Genomic DNA, 15,818 nt, shown 5'->3' on the forward strand with positions numbered 1-15,818 from the left:
ATTAATTACTAATTAATGTACTTTATTCATTTCCTATAGCATCTATAACCAAATGAATAAAAAAACAGATACAATAAAGATTTGAATGAGCCGAAAAAACGTAATTACAGGTTTTTGGAACCAGCAGACAAACAGACAGGCGGGCTGCCCTTTGACTTTTTAAACTCAAAATCAATACAAATCTTCGTTGGACCAAGAGAAACCTAAAGCTCAATTTTTAAATCTCACTACACGAATTTAAGAAAGCCCAGTTGGATTCCAGATGACTGTAATCTAGGTTATGTATCTAGATAACCATGTGGCCCAATTAACTTCATGAACAATTACTATTCTTATGTAATGAAAAATTAAAAGTACGTTTCAGAATCTGGAATATGTTCATATCTCCCAGTATCAACATCTAAAAAATAATGTTAAGCATACAGGTAAATTAACAAATAAACAAAAACATGACGAGAGCCTGCACCAAAGACGAATAAACACTGCAGCAGATACGTAGAAACTAAGTCAGAAATTCATTTGCGGAATTATTTTCCATTTGTCATCAAAACCCTCACCAACCTCTGTGGAAGGGGTTTTCGACAGTATATAGACATATGGCTGCTGTGGTGTGTGCATCATGTACTGTCACTACAATGCAACTGTGCTATACAGTTCTTGGCTATAACTGTATAGCTAAAATTCTTTTGGCGTACAACATTTCTATTGTAAAATATAATTTTGGTGTATATATTGCTGTGTTTTTGTTGACTTGTTAATTTACATGCACGCTTAATCTTGTGTCTTAGATTTTTTACAGCTGAGAATGAGGGCAGATACCATGACTCAAAACTTGGCGATTCAGTTTTAATTAATATAAAAATGACAAATATAAGAAATTATATAATTTCAAATTATAAACACTATTTTAAACTAGAAATTAATTTCATAGAAATTGGTAAGCACACTACTTAACTAATGAATTATGCTGTAAATATATGAGCTAAATAGGGTATTTCCAAAGGGACAGTGTTATGCACAGGAAACACTCATGAGTAAGAGACACCCCATAGGTTAGGAAAAATAGGAGGTTGAGTTAAATTGGCTCAAAATTAATGAGGACTCAGAGGTGGAAGAATCAACAGACCAGATGGATACAGTACACATGAAGATCTGGTGCTCTGAGGCTTTCAAGGGTTGTTCAGGAACATTTGAAAATTACACTTGCATTGTGCAAAGCTCTTCTTCAATATTCAAAAATAGATTTAATGTAACCTAAGTAATTATACCATTAACAATTAAAAACTGTATTATTATAAAGAGCCAAATTATTTTACGATGTGTACATGATCAGTAGTCATCAGCAAGGCTCCCGGAGACGACCAAAAACATTTAACTCGCTATGTGTACAAGTGTATATCTTAAAGTCAAAATATTTTTATTTTACTTAAATTAATTAGGTAAAGTTTTTGGGATAATTCATTTGTCAATTATGTTCTTTTTTATCCTATTTTGTGAAAATCATTTTTGAATTATAACCTAAACCTTTGGTCCTTAATTTATAATATAAGTTGAAAAAAAAAACTAGAAAAGTTAACTTTGTGTTATTTTAAACTAATTGGGTTTTACTTGCTGATTTGAACTAATTGGGTTTTACTTGCTGTCTAATTAATATTTTTGGCAAAATTTTTAATATGTGTTGAGAGTTTAGATTTTTTGTTTTTAAGAAATTCCAACAAAAGTTTAATTACGGTGAAATAAGTTATTCATTTTTAAATTAATACTTTTTTCAATGAGTATTTTAAGTTTAGGGCCCTTTTGACTTGTTCTGTAGTACTAAATAAATTAAACAGCCTAAAGTCAGATTTATTTGATTAATACTGTAGGTAAAGGGAATAACTGTGTATAACGTTAAATTAAAACCAATTTTATTACTTTAAATTTAAAAATACAAAAGATTTAATTTACAAATGTTTTAAGAGGTGTTTAAAACAATCTATTTTAGGGTTTGTTAAGGAGAAGTAAGTTTATAATTTTTATTTGAAATCTTTGCATGATTTATTTATACTGAAACTGCACTTCAAACACAAAAATTTCTAATCTTTCTGGGGGAGAGGCCATTTTCAAATATCGTGGATATTCAATACTCCCCTCCCCGAAATTAGTTCGGCTACATCACAGCCTTTAAACTAATAGTTCTCAGGTTGTGTTAGAGATAATTTGCTAGTCCAAATAAATCCTCCTCATATTATTTACCTGCACATGTTACAAAATTGAAATTTTATAAATTAAAACACCTTGATTATTTATCCATTAATAGAGACTTGTCACATATATTATCACAAGATATAACCTCAAACCACCGCCTCCACAAAAGTGCTGCGACTCTATGGTTTATTGGCAGCTGAGGCAGTTAACTGGCCTTATCTGTTATTTTCCAGCCCATTAACTGGATGTACTCAGTACATATATCCCCTGACTAATAAACTACACAAACTGATACCGATACTCTCTCTCTCTCTCTCTCTCTCTCATATACTTTCTGATATAATCTTTTCCTTCCAAGTAATCTGTAGACATTTAAAATTTTTATAGTACAACTTATACATCTTGAGATACCATAGTTCTAAAAATAAATCATCAATTAATTACTACTGTATTGTGATCAAAGAGGATACACTGAAGCATCCTGTCACCAGATAGTGAAGTCTATATCATCTCTATAATTGGTCCAAAAGTTCGACGTGTATTCGTATACACCTTTAGTTTGAAAAAGGTTTAATATTTACCACTGCATTCATTTCCAAGCACATTTACTCCAAAGATAAATAAATGTATACGCATGCTGTTTAACATGTTCCATTATACTGGTTTAAAATTTCTTTAACATATTCTGCGATAAATTGAAAAAAGGAAAAAGACAATTTTGGTGTAATTCCCTCTAACTTAGCATTGGTAATAGAATACAAAAAGGTGAGGTTCACAGAAAAAAAGGAAAAATAAAGGCGATACTCTTAATTTACTGGAAACTTTACATTTATTTGCTACAATAGGATAGGCTACTGAACAATTTGGTTGGTTATATAATAACAAAACATTATGTCTTGTGGCCAAAAAAATAAACATTTTGGAAAATATGAAAATATTAAATGTCCAAATAGTAGTCGAGTTCAATATCAAAATAGCGTTTTTTCCACAAGTCAAATACATACAAAGAGTTTGAATGGATAAAACTTTGTGTGTACCAGAGATGAATAATAATAAGACAAAGTAACACAAAACTTAAACGTTTCAAAACAATGTAGAATATAAAAGTAAAATCTTTCTCTTAATAATTCAGCATACAAGTTTAATTTTCTAAAATATCTAAACATATTATTCTCATGTGTTACAAAGGATGGAACATTGCATTTGGAGGATTGGAATCTACGCTCTTCTTCAGGTAAAAAGACAATACATAGGGTTTGCAAGCAAAAATCAATATATGACGATGAATCCACCAAACTCAAGAAGATCAACAACAGAAAAAGTTGTGTGCCAAAAAAATTCAAGCAAGTACCTGAGGTACAGAGCTATGTAGAGAATCACAAAACATGGACAGCACAATATAAGCCCACTACATGTAACATGTTAGCCACACCTCAAGTTGAAGGACTGATGGAAAAAAATATTGGCATGTACCATAGTGGGTGACAGGAGGGGGGATACTTTCAGGCTTTATTTTTGAGCATACATTTTCAAACATATATCAGGAGAACACTTGAATCATTTTGGCATACAACCTTCTCTGTTAAGTTCTGTGTTTACTTTGGCGATTTCATCGCCATATATTGATTTGTTCTTCCTGAATCCTGTATATTTAGTCTTTTTATACATGAAGAAGAGAGTCATTACAAGTCTTGAAATGTGGTCCTTTCCTTTGCAACAGGTAACGTCGGTAAATGTCCAAACTTACCTAATGTATATGTTCCCCTTTCAATTCAACCCTCATCAATAGTAAATTTTAAATAAAGGACATAATCATCACTGTCCAAAATAGTCAAAATACATCCAAGGTTTTATGTAAATAATTATTTTGAAACATCCTTTTGTACGGATATTACATTAAACGGATTATCATTATTTATCAGAATATATATTTCATTAATAAGCTATATTGTTTCATAATAAAACAAAACTCAGTTTAAGCCAAAATAAGTTTAATATTTAGAACAAATTGAAGTATTATAAACATGCACATGGGACATTAAATTAAAGGTATTTTATTTGTGAATCAGAATGTACCTTTATTTTTCATTGCCTAAAGTATGTATCTGGCATTATTGGATCTAGTTTTCATACGTTCAAAGACCAAATGTCTAAAATGGAGAGAGCCAGTAGGTCCAGAGACACAGTATTAGCTGCACTAGGTGTCAAGTTATACAGCACTAGTGACAAGGCCAAGCAGACAAACTAGTGCAACGAATCAGTTTTCCCACAAAATCGGTACACATTATATTATGAACAATATAAAGTGCATTATGAACATTGTTTTCCTGCCAACATGTTGCAATGGTCATGTTTATAAATTAAAGAGGACTACTCATACAGAAAAAATGACCATATTCAGTTAGTTTTTATCTAATACAATATAATATAAACACAAATCAGATTACATAGTTACAACTTTGGTGTAGCACACATCAAAAGATTCACCACATCAGAACAAACACGAGAAATGTAATTGCATTAATTGCACGCACTCGACTGACAGTGAAAGGATAAATTAATTAATTAGCAAGCAAACGAGCGCATTCCTTCAATTCAAATGGTTGTGATATTGCTTTATTAAACCAAAGCTCAGTGTGTTAAAGTGAAAGTTACACTAAAAAGTTTTGATTGATGTTTATAATGCGTAACGAATAACAAGAGCCTCTTAATGGTGACAGTATTTACATGTTTTAAATTTTGCAATGATGTACGAGTTCAGAGATTATGAATGAGAACATATGAATGAGATTATTCATTCAAATCCTTTACTTTATATCGCATTTCCAGTTTATGCATGGAAAATATTTCATATTAAGGACATCATTCTTCATCACGAATTGTTATCAACACGTATGAGTATTTATTAATTTGATTTTATGAATATAATTTTAAATAAAGAACAATTCGTAATGTACAGGAACGTTTTTTACAACAATACATGACCGAGGTGGCCTAAAATGACAAACCAGACAAAAGACTTATCTCTCCCGAGGATATGACATCGTGTTGCGTCGCGTCACGCAATAAGGGTGTGATGGGACAATATGCACAGCTCAACTGTAGCCTATATTGCATTGCTTCACCTCTCGCTTGTTCCTCCACAATCACACCAAATGGTTTCCACCCACGAGAGACCCTGTGTTGTTTACTCAATGTTGGTTTTCTTTGTTTTCTACAGCTTTTCAAGATTTTTAAACGGATTTACCCCAGGCAGTTCTTTAAATCACTAGATAACAGATAATTTACTGTTTTCAATGGAAATTTATTGAACATTTTTCTCAACAAATAACTGTAGTTTTATAGTTATCAAATCAAAGGAAACTTTCTGTTGTCATTATACTGTTCAGAACTAAACCATACAAATAAGTTACAATCTTATTGTGCGCATTGTAAAATAGTTTTAGATTTATTAATGAAAATAAATAAATTAACAACCAAGTACAAAGAAGGCATCTTATGGAAAGGGCAATTTACAATATTTTATTCCATATATCTGTACAAAAATAATACAAACTAGATTTTTGTATGTTTGATACTGATACATTTTGCTCCTGATGCAGTGGCATTGGATTTGACTTTAGATTAGACATTTTTTCAATTATCATTACTGATCATAACACGGACATCTCACCAAACAGGTAAGGATGTACAATGATTTCCCTGTTGAAGTTCATTAGCTCATGAGGAGATGGAGTGTGTTGGAGATGGAGATTTCTCCCATGAGTTAGTTATCTTGCCATTCAATCATGATGCTGATGAGATCCAGTGAGACAGAATCAGTAGCAAACTTAAGAGATTTTGTCTAAACTACAACTGATCTTCAGGTTATCTGAGGACATATCTTCTTCACGGAGACATCCTTGCTGGAGATCACAGATTCTAGATCAAATGCAGTGAAGTACAAGATTGGGCATGGAGAGATGACTCTAAATAATAAATATGACCAATACTGATTAAATTTGAGACAAACTTTTGAGTCTGGTATAAAGAAATAATTGGGCACAGTTGTTTTTATATGGATAGTTATATGGATAGTATGGAATGGACAGTTTCTTCACTGGTTTAACTAATGTTTGAGGACATATTATTGTCCAGGCACGGATGCCTGATGATCCTGACCACCGGTGTAGTTACGCATAAGACACAGAAATGCACGGTCCCATGACTACCAAGGAGTGCTATGACTACCAGGGACAGTTATAGCCATCCTGCCATGCATGGAAGGGTGCACATAATGGCTGTGTTGAATTTCATGAGGTCCGAACCCCTTCACAACGCATCAAGTAGTACAGAACTTGGCCTCTTGCCTATAATCATCTCAAATATAGAGGGTCTCAGTGTTTCATGCTGTCTAGTTCTTGATGACAATATTTTTATAGTGAATTATGTTAAATTTCAGAGGAAATTCTAGAGATGAGTTCTAACAAAACGAAAGAGATAAACCTGTGCTTTGTTTCTCACTAATGCAGGCTTTTACAAGATATAAAAAAAAACCATTGCGAAGTCGTCATTTTATTATGACCAACTATATTTGGAAAAGAATTTCACAAGTTTCTTCTAAGTACTACTACATCTCTGAAAATAATGTTCTCTGAAAAGAGACTAAAAACGTCATACTAAAACATTATTTAAACATTTTATAAATGAAATAAATAAGAAAAAATTAAAACCCTAGATATTATTGGGTTACTTGACTTTTAAAATATTTTGTAATTATACAGAAACTGTTGTATGGAAATGATTTGAATTTAGGGTTTTTTACAGAAATTATAGTTTGTAACACCTTTAAACTCATAAAAATGTAACATAATTTCTTTCAATTGAACCAAGGGTATCCCTAATTATTTCTATAATTACTGTACACTGAGAATATATTTTGAAACAAAATTATTTAAATTTATAGTAAATTGTATCTATGTAGTAAAACCTGCAAGTTATTATTTAGGAAATCAATTAAGGAGATATAATGAAATTGATAATCAGATAATTCATTAACACTGAATATTCACTGATATTAAGAGACTTTATAAACATGCAGTATGTAAAAAGGAATTATTAAAAAAATAGATTTACTTACAAAATCTCCAACAAAACAGCATTCCACTTACCTAAAATTCAAAATAATTATAAGAATATTCCAAAAACATTCAATTTAAAAATACATTAAATTAAAAGGAAAAATTACCATCATTCTTAATGGTTTTTTATTTTCTCTTCAATTGAATTAATAATAAATATTTCCTTATTGTATCAGTAATTGTAAATACCAATGAAATACCGAATTCCTGTATGGATTTTTCCAAATTTATTTTGGCTCTATTTCAATAAATTCCACCAATACTTTCAAGAATGTTTCAATTTTAAATAAAACAAGAACAGAAGTCAGACAATTACAATATGGTAATGACATGAATTTTACATGATATTGATAATTATTTCAAAAACGGATATTGACTAAAATGTAAAATTTTCCATGTCAATCATAAATATCTGACTCGATCCAAACAATATTAATAAACAGTAAACATTACACATTAATTTTACAACTGTAACATAAAGATTGTAATTAATTTTATACTGTTAGAGCAACAACTGGAAAACCTTTATTTACATCAAGAGCTTTATGAAATATTAATACTGCCATTAAAAGGTGCACAATACTTGGATAATAAGGAAGGTTGAGGAGACAACTGGTGAATCAGTTGTATGTTATCTGACCAACTTTGCAACACCATCAAGCTTGCATGATCCATGAAAACTGTTGATACTTCAGCTTTTCTACCACATCAGTCCAAAGCTGGGGTAAAGTCTTCAATATGACCAATAACAAAATTACAATATATTACACAGTAATGTGTTTAAAATTAACTGTTTGGATTCATTTTGATTGGTTTTTTTGTGTTTAAAAAACTTGATGAACTTTATAATTGCTAACTTCATTCAAAACTTATACAGCTTAAATCATTTTTTTTAATTATTAAGCAAAAACTCTTGAATCCACTGCAGACCACACCAATGATATTAAGCAGGAGAAATTTCATAAATTCAAATATTGACCATGGTTCTGCAACTGTAAGGGTTGCAACTAAAGCAAACCAATACCATGACCAAAAACATAATGGGGTTATAGAAGAAAAACTATTTATATTTATTGTTGTTAATCTGCAATTGTTTTACTCTAAAAACGCTAGTATATTTCATTAATGCAAAAAAAGCACAACATTTAATAGAAAAATTTAGTCTTTTTTTATAAATTGTTTTACCAACCACCACTAATTGTATTAATAATAAATAAATAAAACACATTGACTTATTGTTACTGTGTACAGCTTAAATTAAAAATATCTTTACTTACGTAGAATCAAAAGGATAGTTTCCTTTGACTTTAAGACTAAATTTCTAAAGAAATATTAAAAGATTTATATCACAAGATTCTATTGTAATACAAATTAACAACAATAAATCTGTATACACATTACACAAAAAAGAGTGAGTGTGAAAATAATGCTAACTCGATCAAACAAATCTCCACCCTCCTTTTTAAGGATCTTGAAGCACATTTCTACAAAATGATCCAATAAATCAACAGAAAGCCTCACAGTTTAGCCTAATGTGCCACTAAATAACAAAACTTGTTCCGATACATTGGGCCACCACCTCACATCCATCTCCCAGCCTCTTAGCCCCCCTCTCCACTTCCTTTACCTCAGTGATTTAGGTAATTTGGTATTGGTTCAATCCAACGTTAGACACTGAGGCTGAATTCATGGAGCACAGAAAATGTAGGTGAAAAAAGTCTTAAATATGACTAGTTAAAAAATTACAGAATATTAAACAATTGTGTATTTAGAATTAACTGTTTTTTTTTTCTAGTACACAATATTTATAATACAACTTGATAAATCCATAACAAAAATAAAATTCTTAGGGTAGTTTAGTTTCATTGTAGTGACGCTATTCTTTTTACCTTGTAAATATTACAGAATAAAGTAGTTTGACTATTGACTATAGGGTAAGTAGCTGGTGTGTTGATTAATAAGTTGTTCTCTACCACACACTACAAACAAAATTTAAATTTTGAAATTTTTCGATTTTGATTTAACACTTCTTAACTTAAAATAGTATAGCGATAATATGTATGTATGTAATATGTATTTCAATACTTTCATTGTTTTAACAACTTTGCAAGGTGGTGCGAGCTGGAAAACTTGATGAACTAGAGAATCTATGATATTACTTTATTACATGCAATAAGATGGCTATTAAACTCAGTAAACACCACCACATAATAATTTTACTTCAAATATAATTTAAAAAAATGTAATTAATTGTATAGTTTTCTTGAGATTGTCAATAGTCTATAACACTAAAGTAAAGAAAGTAAAATAAAAAACTGTCCATCCTAAAACTTGTTTTTATTATATTATTATGTATGTAGGTATGTACAGAAGTGTCTTGTAAAAAAATAAAAAATTTTCTGCTTAAATGGCCGAAACAAAAAGCTTTTTATAATGTTAACAAAATGCTTATGTGTAATGTAGATAATTTATTCTTTTAAACTTTGTCTTTAACTTGTACTATTTACCATATATATATATATATATATGTAGTATTTATATACATTTTTATACTGTTGGTGTTATATTGTATATATAAATAAAACCCTTCTGCTATAAGGACTTTGTCATTACAATATGTTTGTGGGATGATTGTGGGAATAAACATTCTTGATTCTTGGTATTATATATACAGTGTGTATATGTGTGTGTGTGTGTGTGTGCGCGCGCGTGCGTGTGTGTGTGTGTGTGTGTGTGTGTGTGTGTGTGTGTGTGTGTGTGTGTGTGTGTGTGTGTGTACACTAAATGTAAATATTTTGAAAGTGTGCAGCATAACTTCTTTATTCTATGATGTCCAACAATTACTAACAATCAAATTCCACAATTTGTTTTTTCATGCCATAATAAGTAACAAATGTATATAATGTCCTATCTTACTTAATTCACTGTCTGTCTATGTTTTATAAGAAAAATGTACATCATTAAAGTAAAGAAAGGTATAAATTTCAAACTTTGCAAAATTTTTAGTCTAATTAAGACCAATTATTTTAAGATTTAGAGAGATCACCATATTTATATGTCTATGCCAAATACAATTTATAACATAAAACGTTAATTTACATAATTTCATTATTGTATATTTTTCTTACTGTTAATAAAATGTGTAACATAATTCAAATTGGTAACAATAAGCAAAATATACAGCTGAGCTGTATTTACATGTAACAATCAACTCATTGAAAGTAAAAAAATAATAATATAATTGTGTAAACTAAATGTTGTATGGTTAACAACAATATTGGTATTTAGTTATAATTCATAAATAAATAAAATACAATTTATAGATTAATTCAAAAATACAACAGTTACTGCAAGAATACTGAATAACAGTTATTAAAAATTACAAAAATGTGTGAGTAATTTCAGTTGTTAATCAATAAAAAATCAGCTGACTAAACAATATAAATAACTCAATTGTTGTATTTTAAACGAGGAATGGCACTTTCAATAAAATAAAACTGTTATTATTCTGTTTTTATTTGTCAATTTTGTATCAAAATGTTTACATGAAAGTAACCCATATTTCATTATCCTTGTTAATTTTTCAGAAACTCTTCCGTTTTTAGTTATTACAGTTTGAAACTTCTGTATGGCTGCCATTTTGAAACTTGGTATATTTTTCTGAAATTTTTTTAAACGTCTTAAACTAAACAGTTTGAAAAGTATGAACTTTATACCTTTATTAACTTTAAAGATATAATTTTTACCCTAAAAACAGAAACAGACAAACAGACATGGTAAACTAAGCAAGATGTTTAGATGTTTCCATATATACTTTTTATGACATTTATACTTATTTTGACTTATTTTTTTTACTTATTTTGAGTGCAGTATACTGTTTGTTCTATGACTATTAATATGACTATATTTTTAGTCATGAAACTTTCAGAATTATACACTAATTTAAGTTTAAGCTATATAGATGCTATAGCAATATAAAAACAAAGCTGTTAACTTCTTACAATATCTGAAATGATATTTAGATAGATTTCTGTACAATTGTTTGCAGCCATCATGAAATATGATTTATTCTGAGAATTACTTAAAGACATTAAATAATATAATCGCTATTTATACTTGTATAAGAAATTGCTATTCTTCCTTTTAACTAAAGCATGTTGTGAGTATTACAGACATAACACTTGGATACTGGTTATTGGAAGATAATTATTTTATTATGAACATTTGATTATTTATGTCAATATTAACATCCATAGGAGAATTCAGTGAAGTAGTATGGTGTGCAAAGATAGCAACAAAAAAGACAAACATTCTTCCTTTAAACCATATATAACACCTTTACCACATTAACAGAGTTTTGAAAGGTCTAGGTTGAAACGTCATCTGGTTCTAAAAGGTTCCAACTAAAGTTTTGTATATGTATACATTGGTGTTTTGAAGTTAAGCCTTTCAAAAAGATATATAAAATTAGTATAATAGTACGATTCAATGTTTATTGAAAATTGTATATACATATATATATATATATATATATATATATATATATATATTTAAAGGTATTAGTTAAGAGATACTTAAAAATCAGTGTCTTGCATGACGAATTTCCTTAAAAATCACACCATCCATATGTTCTCTGCTACATTTTATATAGAACCAAAATTTCAGCTTCGATAATAGTTGTAAGAGTGATGTGCCAGTTGCTGGTGTTGTTTTGTGTGAATGAGTGGAGTTTGTGCCAACAGGTTAAATTATAAATAATTATGTTCAAATCAATATCATTATAATAAGTCTTCTTAAAATGGTCACTTTTTGTTAAAAAACATGAAACTAAATATAATTATAAAAATGAAAAAATATCACATCCAATTCTTTAAACACATGTAAATTTTTCCAAAACCACTGTTTTAATTATGGAGAGAAAGAAAATCTAAAACCCATATGGTCAGTGAAAACTAACTTTTATTTATTTCTTGACCATTAGATTTGTTTCTCTTAAACAAAGCCAAGGGTAGAAAGTAAAAATAATCTGATATTATTACCCACTTACAATTTCCTTAATGCTCAGACAATCTCGACCAGGAGGATATTAAACTGTTAATAACACAGACCTGGTAAGCTCTAGTCTGTTCAAGAGGTTTACACGAGATTACCGTTGAGAGCGAGGGGAGGGAAGCGGCCCAATCAGACAGGCTTATCGTACAGTAGAGCACAAAGTGTGTAATATCTCGCTGTGTGAATGGGCCAATCACATCAGTATGTCTATGTAACTACATCGGGTCAGTAAGGGTCACTGCAAGGGAGAGAAGTGACCCTATCAGACAGGCTTATCGTACAGTACATCACAAAGTGTGTAGTATCTCGCTGTGTGAACGGGCCAATCACATCAGTATGTCTATGTAACTACATCGGGTCAGTAAGGATCACTGCAAGGGAGAAGAGCGACCAATCAGACAGGCTTATCGTACAGTAGAGCACAAAGTGTATGACATCTCAGTGTGAATGGGGCAATCACATCAGCATGTCTGTGTAACTACATCGGGTCAGTAAGGGTCACTGCAAAGGAGAGGAGTGGTCGAATCAGACAGGCTCATCATACAGCCAAGCACAAAGTCTATGATATCTCAGTGTGAATGGGGCAATCACTTCAGCATGTCTGTGTAACTACATTAGGTCAGGGGTCAGTTCAAGGGAGAGGAGCGACCCAATCAGACAGGCTCATTATACAGCCGAGCACAAAGTCTATGATATCTCAGTGTGAATGGGCCAATCACATCAGTATGTCTATGTAACTACATCGGGTCAGTAAGAGTCACTGCAAGGGAGAGGAGTGATCCAATCAGCCAGGCTTATCATACAGTAGATCACAAAGTGTGTAATATCTCGCTGTGTGAATGGGCCAATCACATCAGTATGTCTATGTAACTACATCGGGTCAGTAAGGGTCACTGCAAGGGAGAGAAGTGACCCTATCAGACAGGCTTATCGTACAGTACATCACAAAGTGTGTAGTATCTCGCTGTGTGAACGGGCCAATCACATCAGTATGTCTATGTAACTACATCGGGTCAGTAAGGATCACTGCAAGGGAGAAGAGCGACCAATCAGACAGGCTTATCGTACAGTAGAGCACAAAGTGTATGATATCTCAGTGTGAATGGGGCAATCACATCAGCATGTCTGTGTAACTACATCGGGTCAGTAAGGGTCACTGCAAGGGAGAGGAGTGGTCGAATCAGACAGGCTCATCATACAGCCGAGCACAAAGTCTATGATATCTCAGTGTGAATGGGGCAATCACTTCAGCATGTCTGTGTAACTACATTAGGTCAGGGGTCAGTTCAAGGGAGAGGAGCGACCCAATCAGACAGGCTCATTATACAGCCGAGCACAAAGTCTATGATATCTCAGTGTGAATGGGCCAATCACATCAGCATGTCTGTGTAACTACATCAGGTCAGTAAGGGTCACTGCAAGGGAGAGGAGCGACCCAATCAGATAGGCTCATCATAAAGCCGTGCACAAAGTGTATGATATTCTATTAAATTAAAAAGTTTACTGTTATATCATACAGTAATTTTAGTTCTGATTGTTTTATAATTAAATTACTACATTCACACTTAGTTAATCTGCTTAATACATTGAAAGTCATAATCATAGGTTGTGCATTGAATTGTATTGAAATAATTGTTTAGTTTATCAATACTTATTCAAATTATATTTTGTGTATATTTTATTACGAATTTAAACCTTAAAACTGGTTTTTAAACTTTAAAAAACTAATATTTCAATGTTTATAAAACAATTTCATGATTTCCTTATATGGAAAAAGTTTCTACTGTGTGTAATTTATCAAAGTAATTTTTTGCTGATGTTTCCAGAAATTATTTAAGCATGGTTTCTAAGACGATGCACAACAAACTATTTTCCAAACGTGACTTATGCAGAGTCAGGACACAAATCAGTGAGAGGTAGATTTCATGTATAGTCAAAAAATACTAAATTGATGCATTAACTGTTTTAATGGTTATTTTTGTACAACATTTATAGCTATTTAATGCCTGACATGTTATTTTGTTTGGAAGTTTCGAAATCTTGAAAGCTAACAGATCTAAATAGTTATACCCACATAAGTGGTTTCCATAAATAAATGCTATTTTTAACACATGGATAATAAAGTGTTATAAACTTAAAAGCCCACTATTTAAATTATCAATTTAATGATGTACATTTTGAAATAACATAAAAAATTACAAATGCACATAATGAGCCACTATACCAAACTTGGCCAGACATGGCTTGCAAATCTATTTAGGGCTATTCAATACAATCGTGTTAGGTTAAGTCTAAACACAAAAACAAATACATGATCATGTTTGAATCCTATTAGTATTGAATACTATTCAAAACTTTGTATAACTGTCATAAGCCTTGCAAGAAATTAAAACCATGTAAGAACGAAAGTTGAAAATGATCTGAGAATTAAAAAACTTATAAGTTTTTCTCTACTATAGTTAATAGCTGATAATATAATTATTACATTATTTTATAAATAATCCTTTACTTTTGATTTTTATAGTGAAAGAGCCATCATAACGATTTTGCATAAATGCCAGAGAAGATATAAAACATTTATTTAAAATCCTATCATGAGGGTGATTGCATTAAGCAGAATTATAAAAATGTACAGTAAAGTTTTTCTACAATTATTTTTAACAATGGCCGGCCATAAAGATATTTATTTCAGAGACCTGAATTCTTCAACACAGCTACTGTTTTTCTAACACAACCTCTCATCCTAAAACTTGTTTGCAGACATAGTTACATCTGAGCACAACCTATTATTCTCTAGGAACATTTCACCAACCAAGAAAGGGTTTCTATAACTCCTCTATTCACGAACTGTTGCAGCGAGTAAGATATTCTCCAGTGGTAGTGAATTTTCAAATTACCTTCATCGACTTCAGGGATACTTGCAGACATTTTGCGATCAGGTGACCAGTTGTTTTTACTATTAGAGGCCAAGAGATTCCTAGTATATTGCAGCAGGTTGAGATGAGGTGTGGAGATGGGGTACACACTGTGTGATCATACAGACTTTTAACGATTATCTCTGTTTACTTAAGAGTTAAGTAAGTAAGCATGATACTCTTGTTAGAGCTCTTGAGCTTGTGAATCTAGTGCATCGATGTGGGACATGAGGAAATAATGGGGGTTTTTTACAGATATAAAAATACAGCCAGGCAAAGGGGGTGTGCAAGTATGAATTTTTTATTGTCAGAACTGGGGTAGCTTAGGACACCTCATTATTTAAGTTTGCATTTCTGTTCAAGCCCCTGTACAGCAGAGCAGTTTACCCTCATTTCGTGTGTCAAATATATAGATAAAAATTAATGTAAGGAAATAAGTCTTTTACAATCTAAAAGTATATTTACTAACTTAACTACAAACTTATCTAAACAAATTTACAGTATTCTTGGATTTCACAAAAAAATTCAGCTAGCTCATATTTAA

The 15,818-nt window shown here is 31.1% G+C and overlaps 1 protein-coding gene across 4 annotated transcripts in view; it reads right to left on the reverse strand.

The window, feature by feature from the left end:
- LOC124357007 (histone acetyltransferase KAT7) overlaps positions 1-15,818 on the reverse strand; it is a 244,431-nt gene that overhangs the window by 195,765 nt on the left and 32,848 nt on the right. The window contains exon 8 of one of the 4 annotated variants that reach the window (XM_046808377.1): positions 2,844-6,092. The exons of the other annotated variants lie outside the window; for them this stretch is intronic. Coding sequence (XP_046664333.1) covers positions 6,018-6,092 — 75 coding nt within the window. The 3' untranslated portion in view covers positions 2,844-6,017. Of the gene's footprint in view, positions 1-2,843; positions 6,093-15,818 lie in introns of those variants that run through there. 4 annotated transcript variants of the gene reach the window in all.

Source organism: Homalodisca vitripennis, chromosome 3, assembly GCF_021130785.1.
Source record: "Homalodisca vitripennis isolate AUS2020 chromosome 3, UT_GWSS_2.1, whole genome shotgun sequence".
NCBI classification, from domain to species: domain Eukaryota; kingdom Metazoa; phylum Arthropoda; class Insecta; order Hemiptera; family Cicadellidae; genus Homalodisca; species Homalodisca vitripennis.